General features: G+C 42.0%; 1 protein-coding gene across 9 annotated transcripts in view; it reads left to right on the forward strand.

Annotated features, from left to right (window-relative positions):
- ACACA (acetyl-CoA carboxylase alpha) overlaps positions 1–15,490 on the forward strand; it is a 148,072-nt gene that overhangs the window by 17,024 nt on the left and 115,558 nt on the right. For 8 of the 9 annotated variants that reach the window (XM_056341575.1, XM_056341593.1, XM_056341568.1 and 5 more), the window contains 2 exons: positions 91–137; positions 2,055–2,307. In XM_056341575.1, the coding sequence (XP_056197550.1) occupies positions 2,081–2,307 (227 nt within the window). In that variant the 5' untranslated portion in view covers positions 91–137; positions 2,055–2,080. Of the gene's footprint in view, positions 1–90; positions 138–2,054; positions 2,308–11,930; positions 12,182–15,490 lie in introns of those variants that run through there. The other variant, XM_056341617.1, reaches the window with a different exon arrangement.

A 15,490-nucleotide genomic window follows, 5' to 3' on the forward strand; every position in this document is an offset into this window, starting at 1 on the left:
TCCCTATAGTTGGGAAAACACACACAGAGGAGGAGGAGGAGTAGTAATAATAATAATAATAATAATATTTACTTGTTAATTCTTTTCCAGTTCATTTTGGAAGTGGATTACTGCTCAGATTGCAAGAATAACAAGAGGTTAGTGCATTCCTAATTTTATAATGATGTGATTTCCAGCTCTGTGTAGTTATCATCTAAGTGCATCAAAGTTGGGCAGAGCAGGGTGTATCAAATGCTTATTCCCCATCCCACCTGTCTTTGTGCTGTGAGGTGTTCCTTTTTCTCCATCTGTCATGCCCTTTCTCCATTGTACTTATTATTTATTTTTAATTTTGAAGAAAGTGCATTCATTCCTTGTTGGAACAACACTGGATTTTTGATACTCAGCAGTTCTCTCCATATTAAGAGGTTATCCTCTCTCTATGTAATAATTGTTTAAAATAGAAAATGGAGACCTGAACTTTTGTATTTTCCTCTGATGACAATAAATCATGCCACTAAGTTTCAATATATTACCACAAAGTAGATACTATCCCCTAATCGACATGGATGATCAGAGACCAAGAGGTTAAAGTCAGGGTGAAGTTTTAGAAGATGGCTGAGCCAGTCTGACAGTTCCCTGCTGCCAAAGAGGGGAGGCTTTGCTTCTGACCCCATCATTCCTTACCAGTATCTTCCTATCCACTCCCTTTGCTGCTCCAATTCCACTTGCTAATCTTGCAGGAAATTACCTTATTTTGTTGGTTGTAGTTCTGCTGGTTTTGTTGAAGGTCTGGAAGCCACCAGAGCTGATGGAGAGCAGGCAGGGGAGGAGAGGGGAAGAGGTGGATATGGATGGAGTAAGACCTTTCACTTTGATAAGGGTGGGTTATTATTTTTGTTAAAGTCATCCTGGTGGTGACTTATCCTCAGACTTGAATGAGCTTTGAACACTGAAGTCTTCCTAAAGTTTAATCTTTTCAGGTTAAGGATAAAGCAGGTGGCGCACAAGTATGTGGAAGAAGTTTAAAAGTAATTACTGCTTATGTTATACCTATTATATGTACAGAGAACTCTTAGGGAATATTTTTTTTATAAAATACTCAGTTAATCATGTAGTTGTTCAGAATCTGTGGATGTTTCTTTAAGTGAAAACTTCAAAGTTACTCACTTTGCCTCAGTTGGAACTTCTCATGCCGCTAAGCCCAGAGATAGTAATTCTGGCTTGAGATGTGCTTGAGCTCTTGGCATGGGAAGCTGAGATCATGTTTTGAGCATGCAAACTTTATGTTCAGCCCATTTTTTTTTCCTCTTCCCCAAGTGTCTGCTGTTGACTGCAGTTGGAGGTGGGCTCCTGTTCTGAACAGATCTTAGGTCTTGCCTAGGCCCACCTGGCTGGCAGGCTGCTGGCCGGTATGCTGTGTCTGCCCTCTGGTGTTTGATAGGTCAGCTCAGATTCCTAGAGGAATTCTAAGAAATGAGACGTTTTCTGAAAAAATGTGAGAGATGATGTGTCTTGCACCTGGCAAGGGCTGGGAAAAGGGCATTTGTGCCAAATCAAATCCATCATTTGAATAGCAGTAAATAATGCTTCGTGCAGTACCTAACACAATGAGTCCCAGCATTCAGATACTGTTGAAATACAAATTTTTAATCCCAGAATTACGGAACGGCTGAGGTTGGAAAGGCTCTGGAGATCATCTAGTCCAACCCCCTGCTTAAGCAGGGTCAGCTAGAGCAGATTGCACAGGACCAGTCAGGTTTTAGATTTCTAGTCATGCATTTATATGGGATTTTTTTAAGTGACTGTTGCAGCTTTGTTAAACGAATAGGTTCTGCAACAGATCAGAGTGACCAGCTGTTTTGACCTCATAGATCTTGTGCAAACAGACAAGTCAATGATTATAGCAGTTGTAACTATTCTTGATCCTGGATGCCTATCTGGGCTCAGCTATGATGTTTTAACATTGCGTTTCCTATCAGAAGTGAACCTTACTTTGCCCTCTTCTTTGTCCTGCAATGGCAGGTATTAACCTCAGGCTTTGGGGTTTTTTTGCTTTCTTTTGCTCCTTACAGTGCTGAGAGCCCAATTTGTAGGAGCCATGGAAGAGTCTTCCCAACCTGCTAAACCCCTGGAGATGAACCCTCATTCTCGCTTTATTATTGGCTCTGTGTCAGAGGATAACTCAGAAGATGAAACGAGCTCCTTGGTGAAACTGGATCTGCTAGAGGAGAAAGAGAGGTCTTTGTCGCCTGTATCTGTCTGCTCGGATTCCCTTTCAGATCTAGGACTTTCTAATGCTCAAGATGGCCTGGCAAGTCATATGAGGTATGGGTAAAATAGTATTTGGATTCAGTCTTCAGCCTTTTTGCTCCATCCATTCCAAAGATAACCCAAAGATTCAACTTTATATTCAGGTTTGGCTTTATACGTTTTTGTTGTGCCAAGACATCTTTCGGCAGTCTAAGTGACATCTTGTATTTTTATCTGTATCAAAACCTTCTGTTTTCCTTTGGTTTTAATGACATATCTGTGCCTAAATTCCTTAAGCATCTTTCAGACATCTCAGCTGTCGAGTGTTGCGGTAGACTTGCTTATACTGCCTGTCTCTTGTCCCGGTTCTCAGAAAATTGAAACGTATTGACTGGGGTCTTTGAAATTTTCATTTGTGTACGTCTTTTAGCTGGGCCATGTTTGTTCAGAACAGGGATGTTACTTGCTTTTTGTTTCGGTATGGGGTTTCTGCTTTATATGAAGCAAAGAACTGGCAGTACCTCTGGGTAAGATCAGTGACTCCATATTGCCTGAAATGTTTTTTGTTTTGGATGGAGAAAATTTTATTGGTGGTTAAAGAAAAGATTGGTATCCTGCAAGAGGGTAATAAGACAAGACTAATATGGTTGGTCTCATGGCTGGGAGAAGGGCTGCTTCATTCCTACTCCAAATTCTTTGATGGCCAGAGTGGCTCAAATAAGCTACGAAGCTGGGCTTTTGAGGTTGTGGTGTTAACATTTCCTTGCCAAAAGGTCACTTTTATTTTTAGTGTTGCTGATTTGCATACCACTAGTGGGATGTGCCCACTAGTGTTTTTCTTTGTTACAGGCTAGGTATCTTCTACTTTTCAGTGTGTGTACAGATCACAGTTTCTCGGTGTCTGATCGGTCTTGCTTCACTCTTCCATGTCCCCTTCATTTGTGTCCTGTATTTCAGGAGGTCTGGTGCCCAGACCTGTACACAGGACTGTACCTGAGGCCCTGTCAGTGCTGGGTAGAGTGAGGAGGTATTGTACATGGGGAGCCAGCAGTCTGTGAACAATTGCCACACTGAATATTGATAAAGTTATCTTTTACTAGGTGTAATATTTGCACTTGCCACTACTGAATTGCAGCAACTCTTTCCAGGTTACTTTGCCACCTTGTCAAATTCCTTTAGAATTAGACTCTTGATTCCAGAGCATCTTCAGTCATTCCTAGTATGATGGTAAGCTCATAATTAATAAATTTAAAAATAAAATGTTAGTGTTGGTGTTGGAATGGATCCTTGCCAAAGCCCTGCTTTTTGCATCCTTCCAGTTTAATAGAACTCACCATCATCTGAATTTCCGATTACCTGCAGTTTGTGCTTGTTCTATTTATGAAAACATAGTTTTGGACAGTGTTAGAAGTCTTCGTAACATCCAAATTTACTACAGCAATTGACAGTCCCCTATTTGCAAGCCTTTTTAGCATGTAAGGAAGGAAAAAAAATGCATTTTTTTTTAGGAAAGTTTTGTCCCTGACATCTTCCAACTGGATGTAACTTACTACCTTTTTTGTTTGCTAGTTCCTTACAAATAAGTTGTGGCTCTTCTGCTGCCTTTTGGCCTTGGGTTCTCCCAGCAGATCCTGCCAGTGGTCAGAGCCAAATCTAGAAGAGCCTTCGCTTGATTTGCTCTTTCTGCCTGCCTTTTGAAAAGGTGTCATCCCATTTCAGGAACATACAGGACAGTCTGAATCCCACTCTAGCTTTTACTGAACAATCCCTCACTTTACTTTTTTATTTTTGAAGAAATGGTCGGTTCCAAAAAGGTTTCTGGCTTTTATTGACCCGTAGTAGGTATTTACACGGTCAGGTAATCCTTTCAATTTGTTCTTCTGTTTCGCTGATTTCTTTGCTTGTGCAGAATAAGGAATATTAATCTGGCCTTTTATTGGTGGTTCTTTAGGAAGACAGCCTCTGAAAACAAATAGTAGCAGACTCTTTGTGTTGGGACAGAAGGGGGATAGTAGTCTGTACTTTACAGAGTAGTTATGGTCATGCTGATGGACATGTTTAACCAGTTGGCTCGAATATAACAGATGTAAAAATCTCAAAGCAAATTTGAAGGGGATTACCTTTCCAAGGACTGCCAGTTATAATTTGGCAGCACAAAAGGTTGTTCTGAAGCAGGAAAAGATCTAGCCCTGTAACTGTATATATATTTTAGGAACAGAAGAAACTGGTTAAACACATAACCATTAGTGTGGAAATAGACAATAGGAGAGCAAGAAAATCAAGCAACTTCTAGGACACTCTCTGGCATCGGAGAGCTATAATGCAATAGGTGCGCAACCTTGAGCACCTCTGTTGTAACTTGCTTACTTTGGCACTCTCTTTTGAGGGTACTTGACTTTCAGTTAAATGAGAGGGAAATGCCAATTTAAATAAAAAAGTTACAGCATTATGGCCTGTTTTTCTAAGATAAAGTAACATGAGTTGAAATAGTTTTCCAGGATGGTAGTCCCTTTCATCAAAAGATTTCCAGATGATGTTTACAGATGGAGAAACTGAGAGAAAGACAAGTTCAACAACTTGCCTGAAGTCAATCTGTGACAGTGAATTAATGGAACACAGTTATTCTTGCTTCCAGCTTCCTTTTGGTAGTCACAAAGGTACCACACTTTCTCAAGTGACAGAGATAAATTCATGGGGAGTTCTGTATAGTTTGACTAGTGGGTCAGACAAGGTGCAGGTCCAGGGTAGTGTATCTTTTTGAAAAAGTTGCCAAATTTTGAATTTAAAAAAAAAAATTGAAAAAGTTCCCATTTGCTGGTTAGTTTCATACAGGAAATGGTCAGGTAGAGATAGCTTGTCTTTCAGGTGGGGGGCTTTGCTGCAGAGAAGTCCTTCTTAGACAACAGTCTAAAATCCAGAATTTAGTCAGCTGAGTAAAGGAATGTGAGTGTACCTGTAGTAACAGGCATTGCTGCTGCCCTCTTGCTGTTAGACCCCCATAAAAAGTGACGGCATGTTGCCAGTTTGTGAAGCATAGGCCTTTCCCTACACTGGCTTCAGTACCTTGAGATTTGCCAGTCTCCTGTCTAAGCTGGAAAGCATTGCTGAGAGCCTTATCATTGGACGGCGTTGTGACATCTAATCGATATATCCTGACCCAGCTATTGGTACTCTGTATGCCAACTCATGTTTCTTTATTTGACCATGCAGAATGCCTGTGCTGTGTTGTTCCATCTATCACCTTATTGATCTTGTGAAGTGTTTATGCTGTTGCTAAAGACAGTTTTGCTGGGACAGGTTGTACAATATAGGCTTCCATACTACTAGAGATCTATGAAAACCTTTGATTGTGCCAGTTGGCTGCTACTATATAGGATTGAGAAAGCCACGCAGTGATAATGAACTTTAAATTGGTGTGTGGAACATCAGTGCTCAGCAGAAATCGTGTGTTGGAAAAGTAACTACGTAGTTCTTTTCTTGCTTGTAGTTGTGCTTTGTTTGAAGAGTATCAGTAATAAAAATCATGTAAATGCCTTCCTCACTCTCATGGTTATAGCATCTAACGTTGGAAACAAGCTTCCTTGAAGAAAATACTCTACTTGTGTACAGTTTACATCAACAAAATCTACTCTTTGTTGCATTTTGTACCTTTATGTAATAAACCGAAGTATGTAATTTTTTCTTAATCTTTTTGCTTCCAGGTGTAACTGTGTTGTCTTTGAGTTCAGAAATTTCCATCAGCACTCCAACCATAGGAAGCAGCCCTGCTGGGATACAGTTTTTGCTGTAGTGTAGTGAGCGGTTAGGCAGTTGTTATGCTGCTCTCTGAAGTTTTAGTGGTAAATTAAGTAGGTTGGAAAATACTTCGGGTCTGTTTCTTTTGTTTAATAAATTGTTCTTGACTATTGCTGAATTTAATTCCTAACTTCAAAGATGGTGTCTTGGTATCACATTCTTGTTTAAAATAGAGTAAATCCTGTGTGTCTTCTGGTTTTGTAAGTAATGAAATAGGTGTACAGAGTCGCCTGATAATCCACTTGCATCAATTGGAAGCAAAATTTTTTGAAGTACCTCAGCTGTTACCTCTGATATTAAGCCACAGAGACTTTAGCCCTTAGCACCTAATGCTATTTGGACTTCCCAGTAAATAGTCTAAATAAATTATGGAGATGCTTAAGAAGAACTAATCTATTAAAGTGATTTTGGAAGAATGCCCAAATTCTAGTCTAGACAGTAGTTTGTTGAGTATGCCCAGACTGGCCCTGGGACAGAGTGCCTGCTTAGAAACCAGTTGTAGAGCAGTTGCACAGGAGTACTGAAAGTAACAAAGGATCCTTTTGAGCTTGTTCTGAATTTTAAAAAATTCCTTTCCTGTCCAACTCTTTGTGGTTAGGAGGTAACATTATAGAGCATTGATCTTGTAAAACTCTTAAATTCTGCTTTAGTGTCTGCAAGGCTGATGCTTTTACTGCTGCGTTCAAGACTGGTCCAGCTGCATCAAAAGGGATTTCTCCTTTGCTGAAGTGATTGTTTCCTGTTCGAGGCTTTCTGCTGGAGTTGAAGGCTGCTCCTCTTGCTCTGCTGCTTGTGCTATCAGTTGCTGTGGAGGTTTACTTGCATGGGTTTGTGTCTCGTGGACCAGAAGGCCTCTATTGAAACTGGAATGGCGTGCTGCTTGCTGAGACCTTTTTATTTGCATATGATCAATTGCTTTTGGCTCAGCAGATGAGGAGAGCGATACTGTTGCATGTTTCTTCAGGTTACTGAAATAAAGCTGTGCATCTTCAAGGAACCCCTACAAAACAAAGGATTTAGTTCCTTGTTACCATTGCTGCCAGCGAGTGATGTTGTGATTTATATTTTGAACTTCATCCACCTGGAGTGAAAAGTTGAATTTCCTCCTGTATCTGTTGAAAAAGAGGAAGCTTGTAAGGTGTTTTGGGTTCCTAGCTGTTTCTGGTTGTACTGATAACCTGTGAATTACAACTTTTTTCTTCTCTGAAAGCTACTCTGTTCAGTGAACAGATAGACTCTGAAGGACTCTTGATTCTGCGTACCTTTCAAAAGTAGCATTCTTCTTATTTTGGTGTGACCGGTGTTTTCTTCCCTTTGACCTCAGTTAACATGGGAAATGTCATCTCTAAATTCAGTAATTTGTAGGGAGATTTTGCAGAGATCAGCTGTCTGAGATACCACAGCAGTGACAATGTCTCCTAGTTGCTTATCTGATATTTCTAATTGGAAAGATAATGAAGTATGCTTTGTCCCTATCGGAATACTTTAGGGCTGCCTCCTGTATTTTGCTGAGTGCCCTTGCTTTTCACTCAGATTGGGACATGTAGGAAAGGCATTCGAAGACAAGCGCTTTTGTAGAATCCCCTGTCAGCCTAGTGCTTGTATCTTCAGTGGCCACAGGAGAAGCTGTCGGTGACTGTAGGCTCGCAACAAATCTGGGAAAAGAGGAAGTGTCATTAAACCTATTGTAGGTAGGGAAAGCAAAGAGTCTTTAGGCTAGGGAGTAACTTGGATCTCTTGACTCTGTATCTACCCCATTATTTCTGGTTGTTAAAAAAGGTACAGTCTCTTGTTCATGTAGATCAGATCTGTTCAACAGTTGAATTTTGTCAAAGAGCACTGGGAAGGCTCCTTGCCAAAGGCTTCAGTTCTGCTCTCTTCTCAGTTGCAGAACTGTCTTTTACTGTTGTTAATAACTTTTATCTTGGTGGCAGGGCTTGACCTGGAGTGTGTTAGGCCGTTGCTACGGGAACATGTGGAATTTTGTACTTCGTGAGGATGTAAAAGTAAAGATCTTTCAGTACTTTGTGATTTTAGGAACTGGAGGACAGCTATCAATTTTATTCAACTTTAGCTATTTATTTGGATTGACGTTTGGATTTACTGGGTATTTTTGAGGAGTGAAAACCTGGTGCCATGGGTCTAAGCAGGAAGGGCACAATGGAGAAATGGGTTGTGAAAGATAAATTTGAAGGAGGAGGAAGGGGCTTGGGGCATGTGGAAAGCTAGAGGCTAGTCAAGCATGAGACTCATAAAGTTGAGTGCAGAATACCTTGGAAAGAACACTCAAAGGGAGTGGGGTATGTTGAAGAGCCTCAGGTCTGAAGTGGTTTTGATCATAGTATGTTAGAGTGTGTGATCCGGAGGAGCTCAGTGAGCTCTAAATCACTGGGTTCCCTCCCATAATTACAGCTGTGATGTTGCTTTGGAACTTGCGAGGAACATGAGTGATTTGGTGTGTGCATCGTGTGGGTATGGTCCAGTTTAAAATGCACATGGCATGGCAGATAAAAAACCAGGTGTGTGGTTTAGGAAAAGAAAATACCTGACAAACAAGTGTCTCAGCACTTAAAATCTGCATCTGTTGCAGCTGTTGGTACTTGGTTATTTGAGAGGAAGAATCCTAGCAGCTTGTGCCACTTTGAGCTCCGTAGTTTTGGAACCAAAGTTACTGCTTTAGGCTAAAGACCTGCCTTGATGGCTGTTCAAAATCTGTGTGAGCATGAAAGTCAAGTTACTTAGCCAGGGAGTAGGGAGAGGGTTGGTTTTGGGTTTTTGTGCTGCATCCATTATTTAATTTCCTGAAATCCTTAGGCTTGATCCTTTGTCAGAGCTACACAGAGTTTCTTTCTTATTTTAGTTAGTTACAGGTTGAAGCACTGCCTTCCAGCAGTGTCTGCATTCAAGCTGACTGTTCTGTCTCTTTAAAATTGCAGGCAAAACCTGTCTTTGAGTAAGTCCAGATTGCTGCCTCCCAGTGCCTATTACCAGAGACATAGTGAACTGTTTACTCCGGCTGCAGAATTCTGCATTGCTTGCTGGACTACAAATATGCTTGCTCTTTCTCTCTGCCTTTTTGTGAAATAGGTTGCAAGGGCAGATCTAAAATTGGAGCAGATCTTAGGGATGCTTCAGCTGCCTTGAGTCTTACCACCCAGATCAAATACATGTTTGCATCAGCACTTACATATTTACAAAACAGAAAGCCCAAATTGATGATCAGAGCTGCCCTCTCTTCACACCCTTTACAGGCCAAATCTGGAGGAAAAAACCCCACCGTTCTCGGTGTGTGTGTGTGCGTGTGTGTATGTGCTGCAGTCTCCTTAAGGCTGCCTTTCAAACAAGCCAGCTAATGCATCACTGCCTTTGGAATAAACTGCTACGTCACTGATAGCACTTGGCATGTTACAGTGCTGGGATCAATGCAGGCTCCTAGCTGCGATGTGCGTCAGGTATGTGTCTGTAATGAATGCTTTTTTTCTTGGAGGCTAGAACAAGAGAACCGCGCAGGCTTTCCTTTTGTCTAACAGCAGGCCTGGCGTCTGAAGAGGGGGATGGTTTTCATATGATGTTTGCCATTTGGGTTCTGAGTAGTATTATGTTTGGGAAATGAGCTTTGTGGAGTCTGTGTGTTTGATGGTAAGTATTGTATCAGAATGACACATCCTTGTGTAGTGTGTTTTTGTAGGGATGTTGCAGCAAATCGTGTCCATTGATTTCATAGCAGTGAATTGAGCTGGTAGAAGGCACAATGAATATTTTTAACCAGTGCTGAAGCTGCTCCTCTAACATGAAGCTGCGTGTATATGTAGGATTTGCTTCCTTGTGGCTACAATGGTCAGAAACTGTTTGGATTGGGTCTGTGAGTGGCGTTTTTTGGAGAACAGGAAACCATTTTCATAAAACCTGAGAAGTGAAATTTCAATTATACTATGTATAAATGCTAATCTTGAATTGGGATCAAAAACTGAGGAAATCTAATGGAACCACAAATCATGCAAGTGTTTTATTTTGAAAATGATGGAACATGCCATTTAAATGCTTCACGAAATACATATCCAGTAGAGTCACTGAAAGTCTGTTGGGTTTTGCTGGTCTCACATAGTGATGACCAGAAGAGAAAGTGACACATTTTTATCAAGCAGAGCCTGTAGGTTTGTGATTCTCAACCCTTGTGATGGCTTGTTTGGAACTGGTGAAATGGTGAGTTAGTGGTAGCCTCCCTGCAGAGATGAAGGGAAGTAGGAGCCTGGAGGACCTGGGAGAGCTGACTTACGTGGCCGGAGTCGTGTGTGCTGGATGTGGGAGGCAGGGACTTTGAGTTTGCTCCGGTGGGCTGGGAGCAGGGATCTGTGTCACACCCGGGTAAGATGAGAGGCCTCTCAAGATAGAGCCAGTGCTGGAAAATATTTCAAGATAAGTTGCTTTTTTTTTTTACATACTTCTGTTTTTACAATTAATTAAATGGGAAATTTCTGGTGTACTTCACAGTTGGATAGTTTGAGTAGCTCTTTAAGGAGGAAAAAAGGCTGACAGGTGAGAGAGGCATTTAGTTATTGGGTAGATATATAATGCTGGATGTTTTTTTTGTTTAAACTGTTCTTTCCCTGGTATTTCTTGTCTCTGCTGTGATTTATTTCCAGTGTGACTGCTGCCTTCACTGCCACAGTGTGTCGCTGTCCCTTTAGCCTTCTGCTGGCAACGCTTGAAGAAATCGGATATGCACAGAATTGTTTGCCTGCAGTTTATCAGACACATGGCACTTGCTGTTGGTCGTTGCTCCTATCGCCTGTACTGTTCTTAGTTCCCTGTCTCCTGCCATGACCTCACCTTGCCTGTCAGGGCTCAAGGTTGCATACTGTCCTCATGTTAATGTGACACTTTTTCTCTGGCTATTTGTTCCTTTTTTTTGAGTGATCCTCTCCTGGGTGATTGCATGGCTTTTGCTCATACTCTTGGGATGTTTGTGCATCAGATAATAGCAATGCTACCTGGATATGGCCCTACACCAGGACAGACCCAAATGTCGTGAAATTTGAAAATGTAATCCAGTTGCTGTGTCTAGTTCCAGTCCAGATTTGATCATCACTGCGTCGCTGCAGTCATTGCCTTTGCTTATCCAATCCCTGCCCCCAGATTTGCAATTTATGTTTTTGCATGCGCTCAATACTGAGTAAACACTCTGCTTCCTTTCTCCAGTGATGTTATTGGACCCTGCAGTACTTTAGCACTTTGCTTGTGAGGGTATTTATTCTTACAGCACTTGGAGTGATCTCATGTCCATTTTTTAGGTGGAGAAACAGAGGCACAGAAAAGTGACTTGTCCAGGGTCTCCCAGCTTCCAAGCTGGCATCCAGTGTGACCTGTTGTCTCATGTCTGGATCACCACTATGCTCTGTGTGCCTGTATGAACAGTGGCACTCACTTTCTTTGCTGCAGCCCTGGAAATGCTTTCCTTGTCACCTTTCCGTTCCTCCTGAAAATGTGGTATTAAATCCTACATGTTTATTGAATTCTTCATGCAAAATGGCCCCTGTAGTTGCTCCTTTGCTTGCTCTTGCAAAAGTAGCTGCTGCTGAGGTGCTTGCCTGCTCCCGGCGCAGTCATGCAGCCAGCAGTGCAGAGTTCCTCAGGATGCTGATGCTGCACATGGGGAAGCTGTGCAGTCTCCGTTTGCTTGTGTGTCCCCAGTTGTGGGGAGCATGAACTGGGGCTGGCCATTGCTGGGCACAGCCACCGTGCATCGTGTGGGCTGCAGCACTGGTGCTGTGCGTTAAGCCTGATTACATAACCTGTAGATAATTTTCTCTCTTTCCTGATCAGCTGCTTTCCTCTGAATGCAGAAGAGGGAAGCTGCTACCCTCTGTGCATGCTGCGTCACAGGAAGAGTGACTGAGAGGGGTGGTGTAATGCAAGGGACAAAGGTTAAAAGATTGAAGCAATCTGGGGAATGCCACTGCACAGCCGCATGAGTGCAAGAGGCTCTGTGCAGCTTTCTCCTGCTGGATTTTGAGCTGCAGTATTGAAAACAATAAAATAGCAGCTACATTAGACCAGTCATAAGCAAGCCCGAAAGCTCTTAATTCCTTCACTGAGACAGCATGGAGGATTCTGCAGAGCAGAATCAGGAAATGAGATATCACATGCTGCAAAGGTAAGAATTACAGATATGATTGTCTTCTCATAGCAGTGACTGTTTTGGAGTGAGGCAGCTGGGCACTCTGTACTGGAGTTGCATACTGATGTTTTTCCATATTAATTTTATCCTCTGAAACCTTGCCAGTTACTGTGAGCTATCTGTGCATGCAGTCTGTAAGAAAGATGCTAAAATACATCTTAGTTGGGGGATCAGTGTTTAAAAAGTTTGAGATTCTGCACAACTTCTAACCTCTGTAAACTCTGAAGGACAGATGAGGATTCTGAAAGTTCCTATGTAACAAAACACTGCGGTTGTGATCTGGTGATTAATAGGGATGACTGTTACTAACTCAGCATTTATTCTGTTTTGTTTAGAGATTTGTTTCTTCCTGCTGCCCAACTTCTACCTCATCTTACCCTGCAAAAAAAGAAGAAAACCCAAACAGCATCCCACCCCCCCCTTCTGTTTTGATTTTAATGTGCAGCCTGTGGTTATTAGTAAATAAACTTAATGTTCTTTGTATGCTTACTGTCACAAATCAACTGAACTATACTTGCTTATAAACAAGTGTTTGTGCACTCTTCTGGTTGATAAACCTTTGGTTTTTTTGACATTTTATCTGTAGCAGTATCTTTATGTGCATAGTAATTTCAACTTGGCACGATCGTTCATATTCATACATTTTCATAGATTCTGACCCCAAGATTTTTCTTTTTTCTGTTTTTGTTGAGACTGCTCTCAGTAAACCTGCAATGAATAAACCTGTCTCACTTTTTAGACTGTGCTCCTTCCTTGCCATGCCATTGATACTGACCCTCTTTAAATACAAGTAGAAATTCAGCCTTAACTACAGCTTTCTTCTTTTTCTTGCCTGTTGGCTCCTGCCCTTGACTTCCTGGGCAGAGATTATCACAGAGCAGTTTGTGAACTCCTGTTCATAGGAATAGGTTTTAAATTCACTAACAATGTCTACCTCTGAAAGTGCAGCTCACTGGAAGGAGGGAAAGTACACGGAGGAAGAACCTTTGCACACTTAAGTTGTTCTTAGGCTCTTCTCTGGATATCAGCTAGCAGCTCTTCTTTGAGATAAGTTACTAGACTGGATATACTTTGGGATGACCTAGTACAGCCATTTATATGTCCCAGAATATCACTGGGAGATAGGCATCTGGTTTTTACCATGCTTTAAAATCCTGTATTTCCCATTATCTTTACTTCTCCCAGTCTTGGCTTCATGGATCACTTCAAAGTCTCTCTTTGCTGTGCTTAGAACAGGTTTTCACTTCCCAGTTAAGCTTAATGTTTGCAAGACTGTAACTTGAAGTTCTCCGCCAGCATGGCCATTTGTCATGGGAATATCTCATGTGTGAGAGAGAAAGATCGATGTGTTAACACAGAACACAGGGTCTGAATTTCAAGTGCTGTAAATATGCTTTCTTGCTGTTCTGGAAATCCTCACAAAGTCAGGGTTGTGCCACAGCAGGATGTCACAGCCGAACTAGATGGTGTGTGTGAAGGCAGAGAGGAAGGGGAAGATCCTCTCCATCTTATGTGTGGTAGATAAACGCGTCTTTATGGTCAGATCTGGGCACTGATCTTGCCTTATCTGAAAGATAACCCTTTGTTCTAGCACAGTTCTTGGTTGGTTATATCAGGATTTGGCATTTACCTTTTGGAACAGGTTGTGCTAGGTGGCATGGGTCAAGATCCTTTTTGTTGATGTGTACTGCAAAGCACAGTGTAGTCTGTGTTAGCACCATGATTGTTCACAGGAAAGATGCATAAGAGAAGAATCTGGATTTAAACTAGATACTAGCTACAGTTTGTTCAAGGCTTCTTTCATCAGAACATTTTTTAGTCAAAATACTGGTCTGTGGTGTTACTATGCTCCTGAAGAAGAGCTAAGGAGGGCCTGCATTCCAGATGGGTAACTCTTCATAGCCATAACATATTTATGAGGGAATGTGAGGGGGGGTCTGTGTGTTTCCTCTCAGGCTGTCACCAAGTACCTCTTAACAGCAGCTCATTTAAACCAGGATGCTCCACAGGGCAGTGAACCTCACAGGTACAGCTCTTCGGCTACCTGACCTTTCTTGCTGGCTGTGTTTGTAAAAGGAGACTTCTAGATGCTGTGCATGGCTTGGCTTGTCCTTGGATTGGTTTTCCCTTCATGTCCTCCCTGAGCAACTCCAGTTGCTTTCTACCATGTCCCATCCCATTTCCCAGGGGAGTTGCTCAATGGTAGCAGTGCTTCAGCAGCTGATTAGGCCAGAGGTTCTGATGGGTTTCCATGGCCAAAGGGCAGCTAGCAGGGCCCCTGTGGCTCCTGGGGACAGATGCTACCAGTTACACAGCTGCTCCAATGGTATTGATCCCCTTGGTTGCTGGTCTTTCCAAAGCATTGAGTAGTTTTTAAAATAACTTCCTAATACTCATCTCTCCTTCCTACAGAAAGGTTCTGTAATCCTGTGTGGTGGCAGGGGTAAGGGCTTCAGTGTGTTCATGGGAAAGGAACCTGTTACGAAAAGCATACTAAATACAGAAGGAAAAATGGGCAAACTGCGAGGTGACCCGAGAGATAAAGCTTCAGGGGCTTTAAAATAAAAAGTATCTTACTATTTCCCCAGTCATGCTGCACTATGGTAGACAACACAGTGTGAAGAGTAGGTCTTTGTTTTTCTGTTGAGTTTCATCTCACAATATCAGTTTTGTGAATTTTAGCAAATCAAGTGCTGTAGTGCTTGCAAAAGCAAAGGGTGATTTATGCATATGTTACTTCTGTGGAAGCTGAAGCCTAAGAAAGGGAAGTGACTGTGTCCCCTTCCCACACAGAAAAGCAGTGGCAGAACACGGCATTGATCTTGTCAGACACAAAACTGGCTTTCGCTGTTTGTGGTAGAACTAACGTGACTGATTTGTCCTCTGGCTCTCAGAAATTTTGAGGAAGACATGAAAGATTGGATGGTGGAAAATTCTTGCAAAATGATTTCAAGTAGCCAGTCACAGTCTCTAGTTTGCAGCTGGAGATGTGTTTGCTGTGGTTCCCCATGGGATTTCCCTACAGATTGTGATCTTAGTAGCTTGTTTTACCAAAGCCAGAAAACGTTGTTGTCATTTTCCAGCTTTCCTAGATGAATTGAAAGCAGTGTGGTGGAGCATTGTTGTTCTGTGTTGGGCTGCAATATACAGTGAACGTGTTTACCAATTTCTGTATTAGCAGAACTGGAATTTCTCCAGATAACCTAGCTTTTGCAGAGAGAAAGGCAGTTAAAACCCAGTGATCCCTGGAAAAGCTGAGGACCAGGCCGTGGTGGTCTGGAGGCA

This window comes from Falco biarmicus, chromosome 1 (genome assembly GCF_023638135.1).
Source record: "Falco biarmicus isolate bFalBia1 chromosome 1, bFalBia1.pri, whole genome shotgun sequence".
NCBI lineage: Eukaryota > Metazoa > Chordata > Aves > Falconiformes > Falconidae > Falco > Falco biarmicus.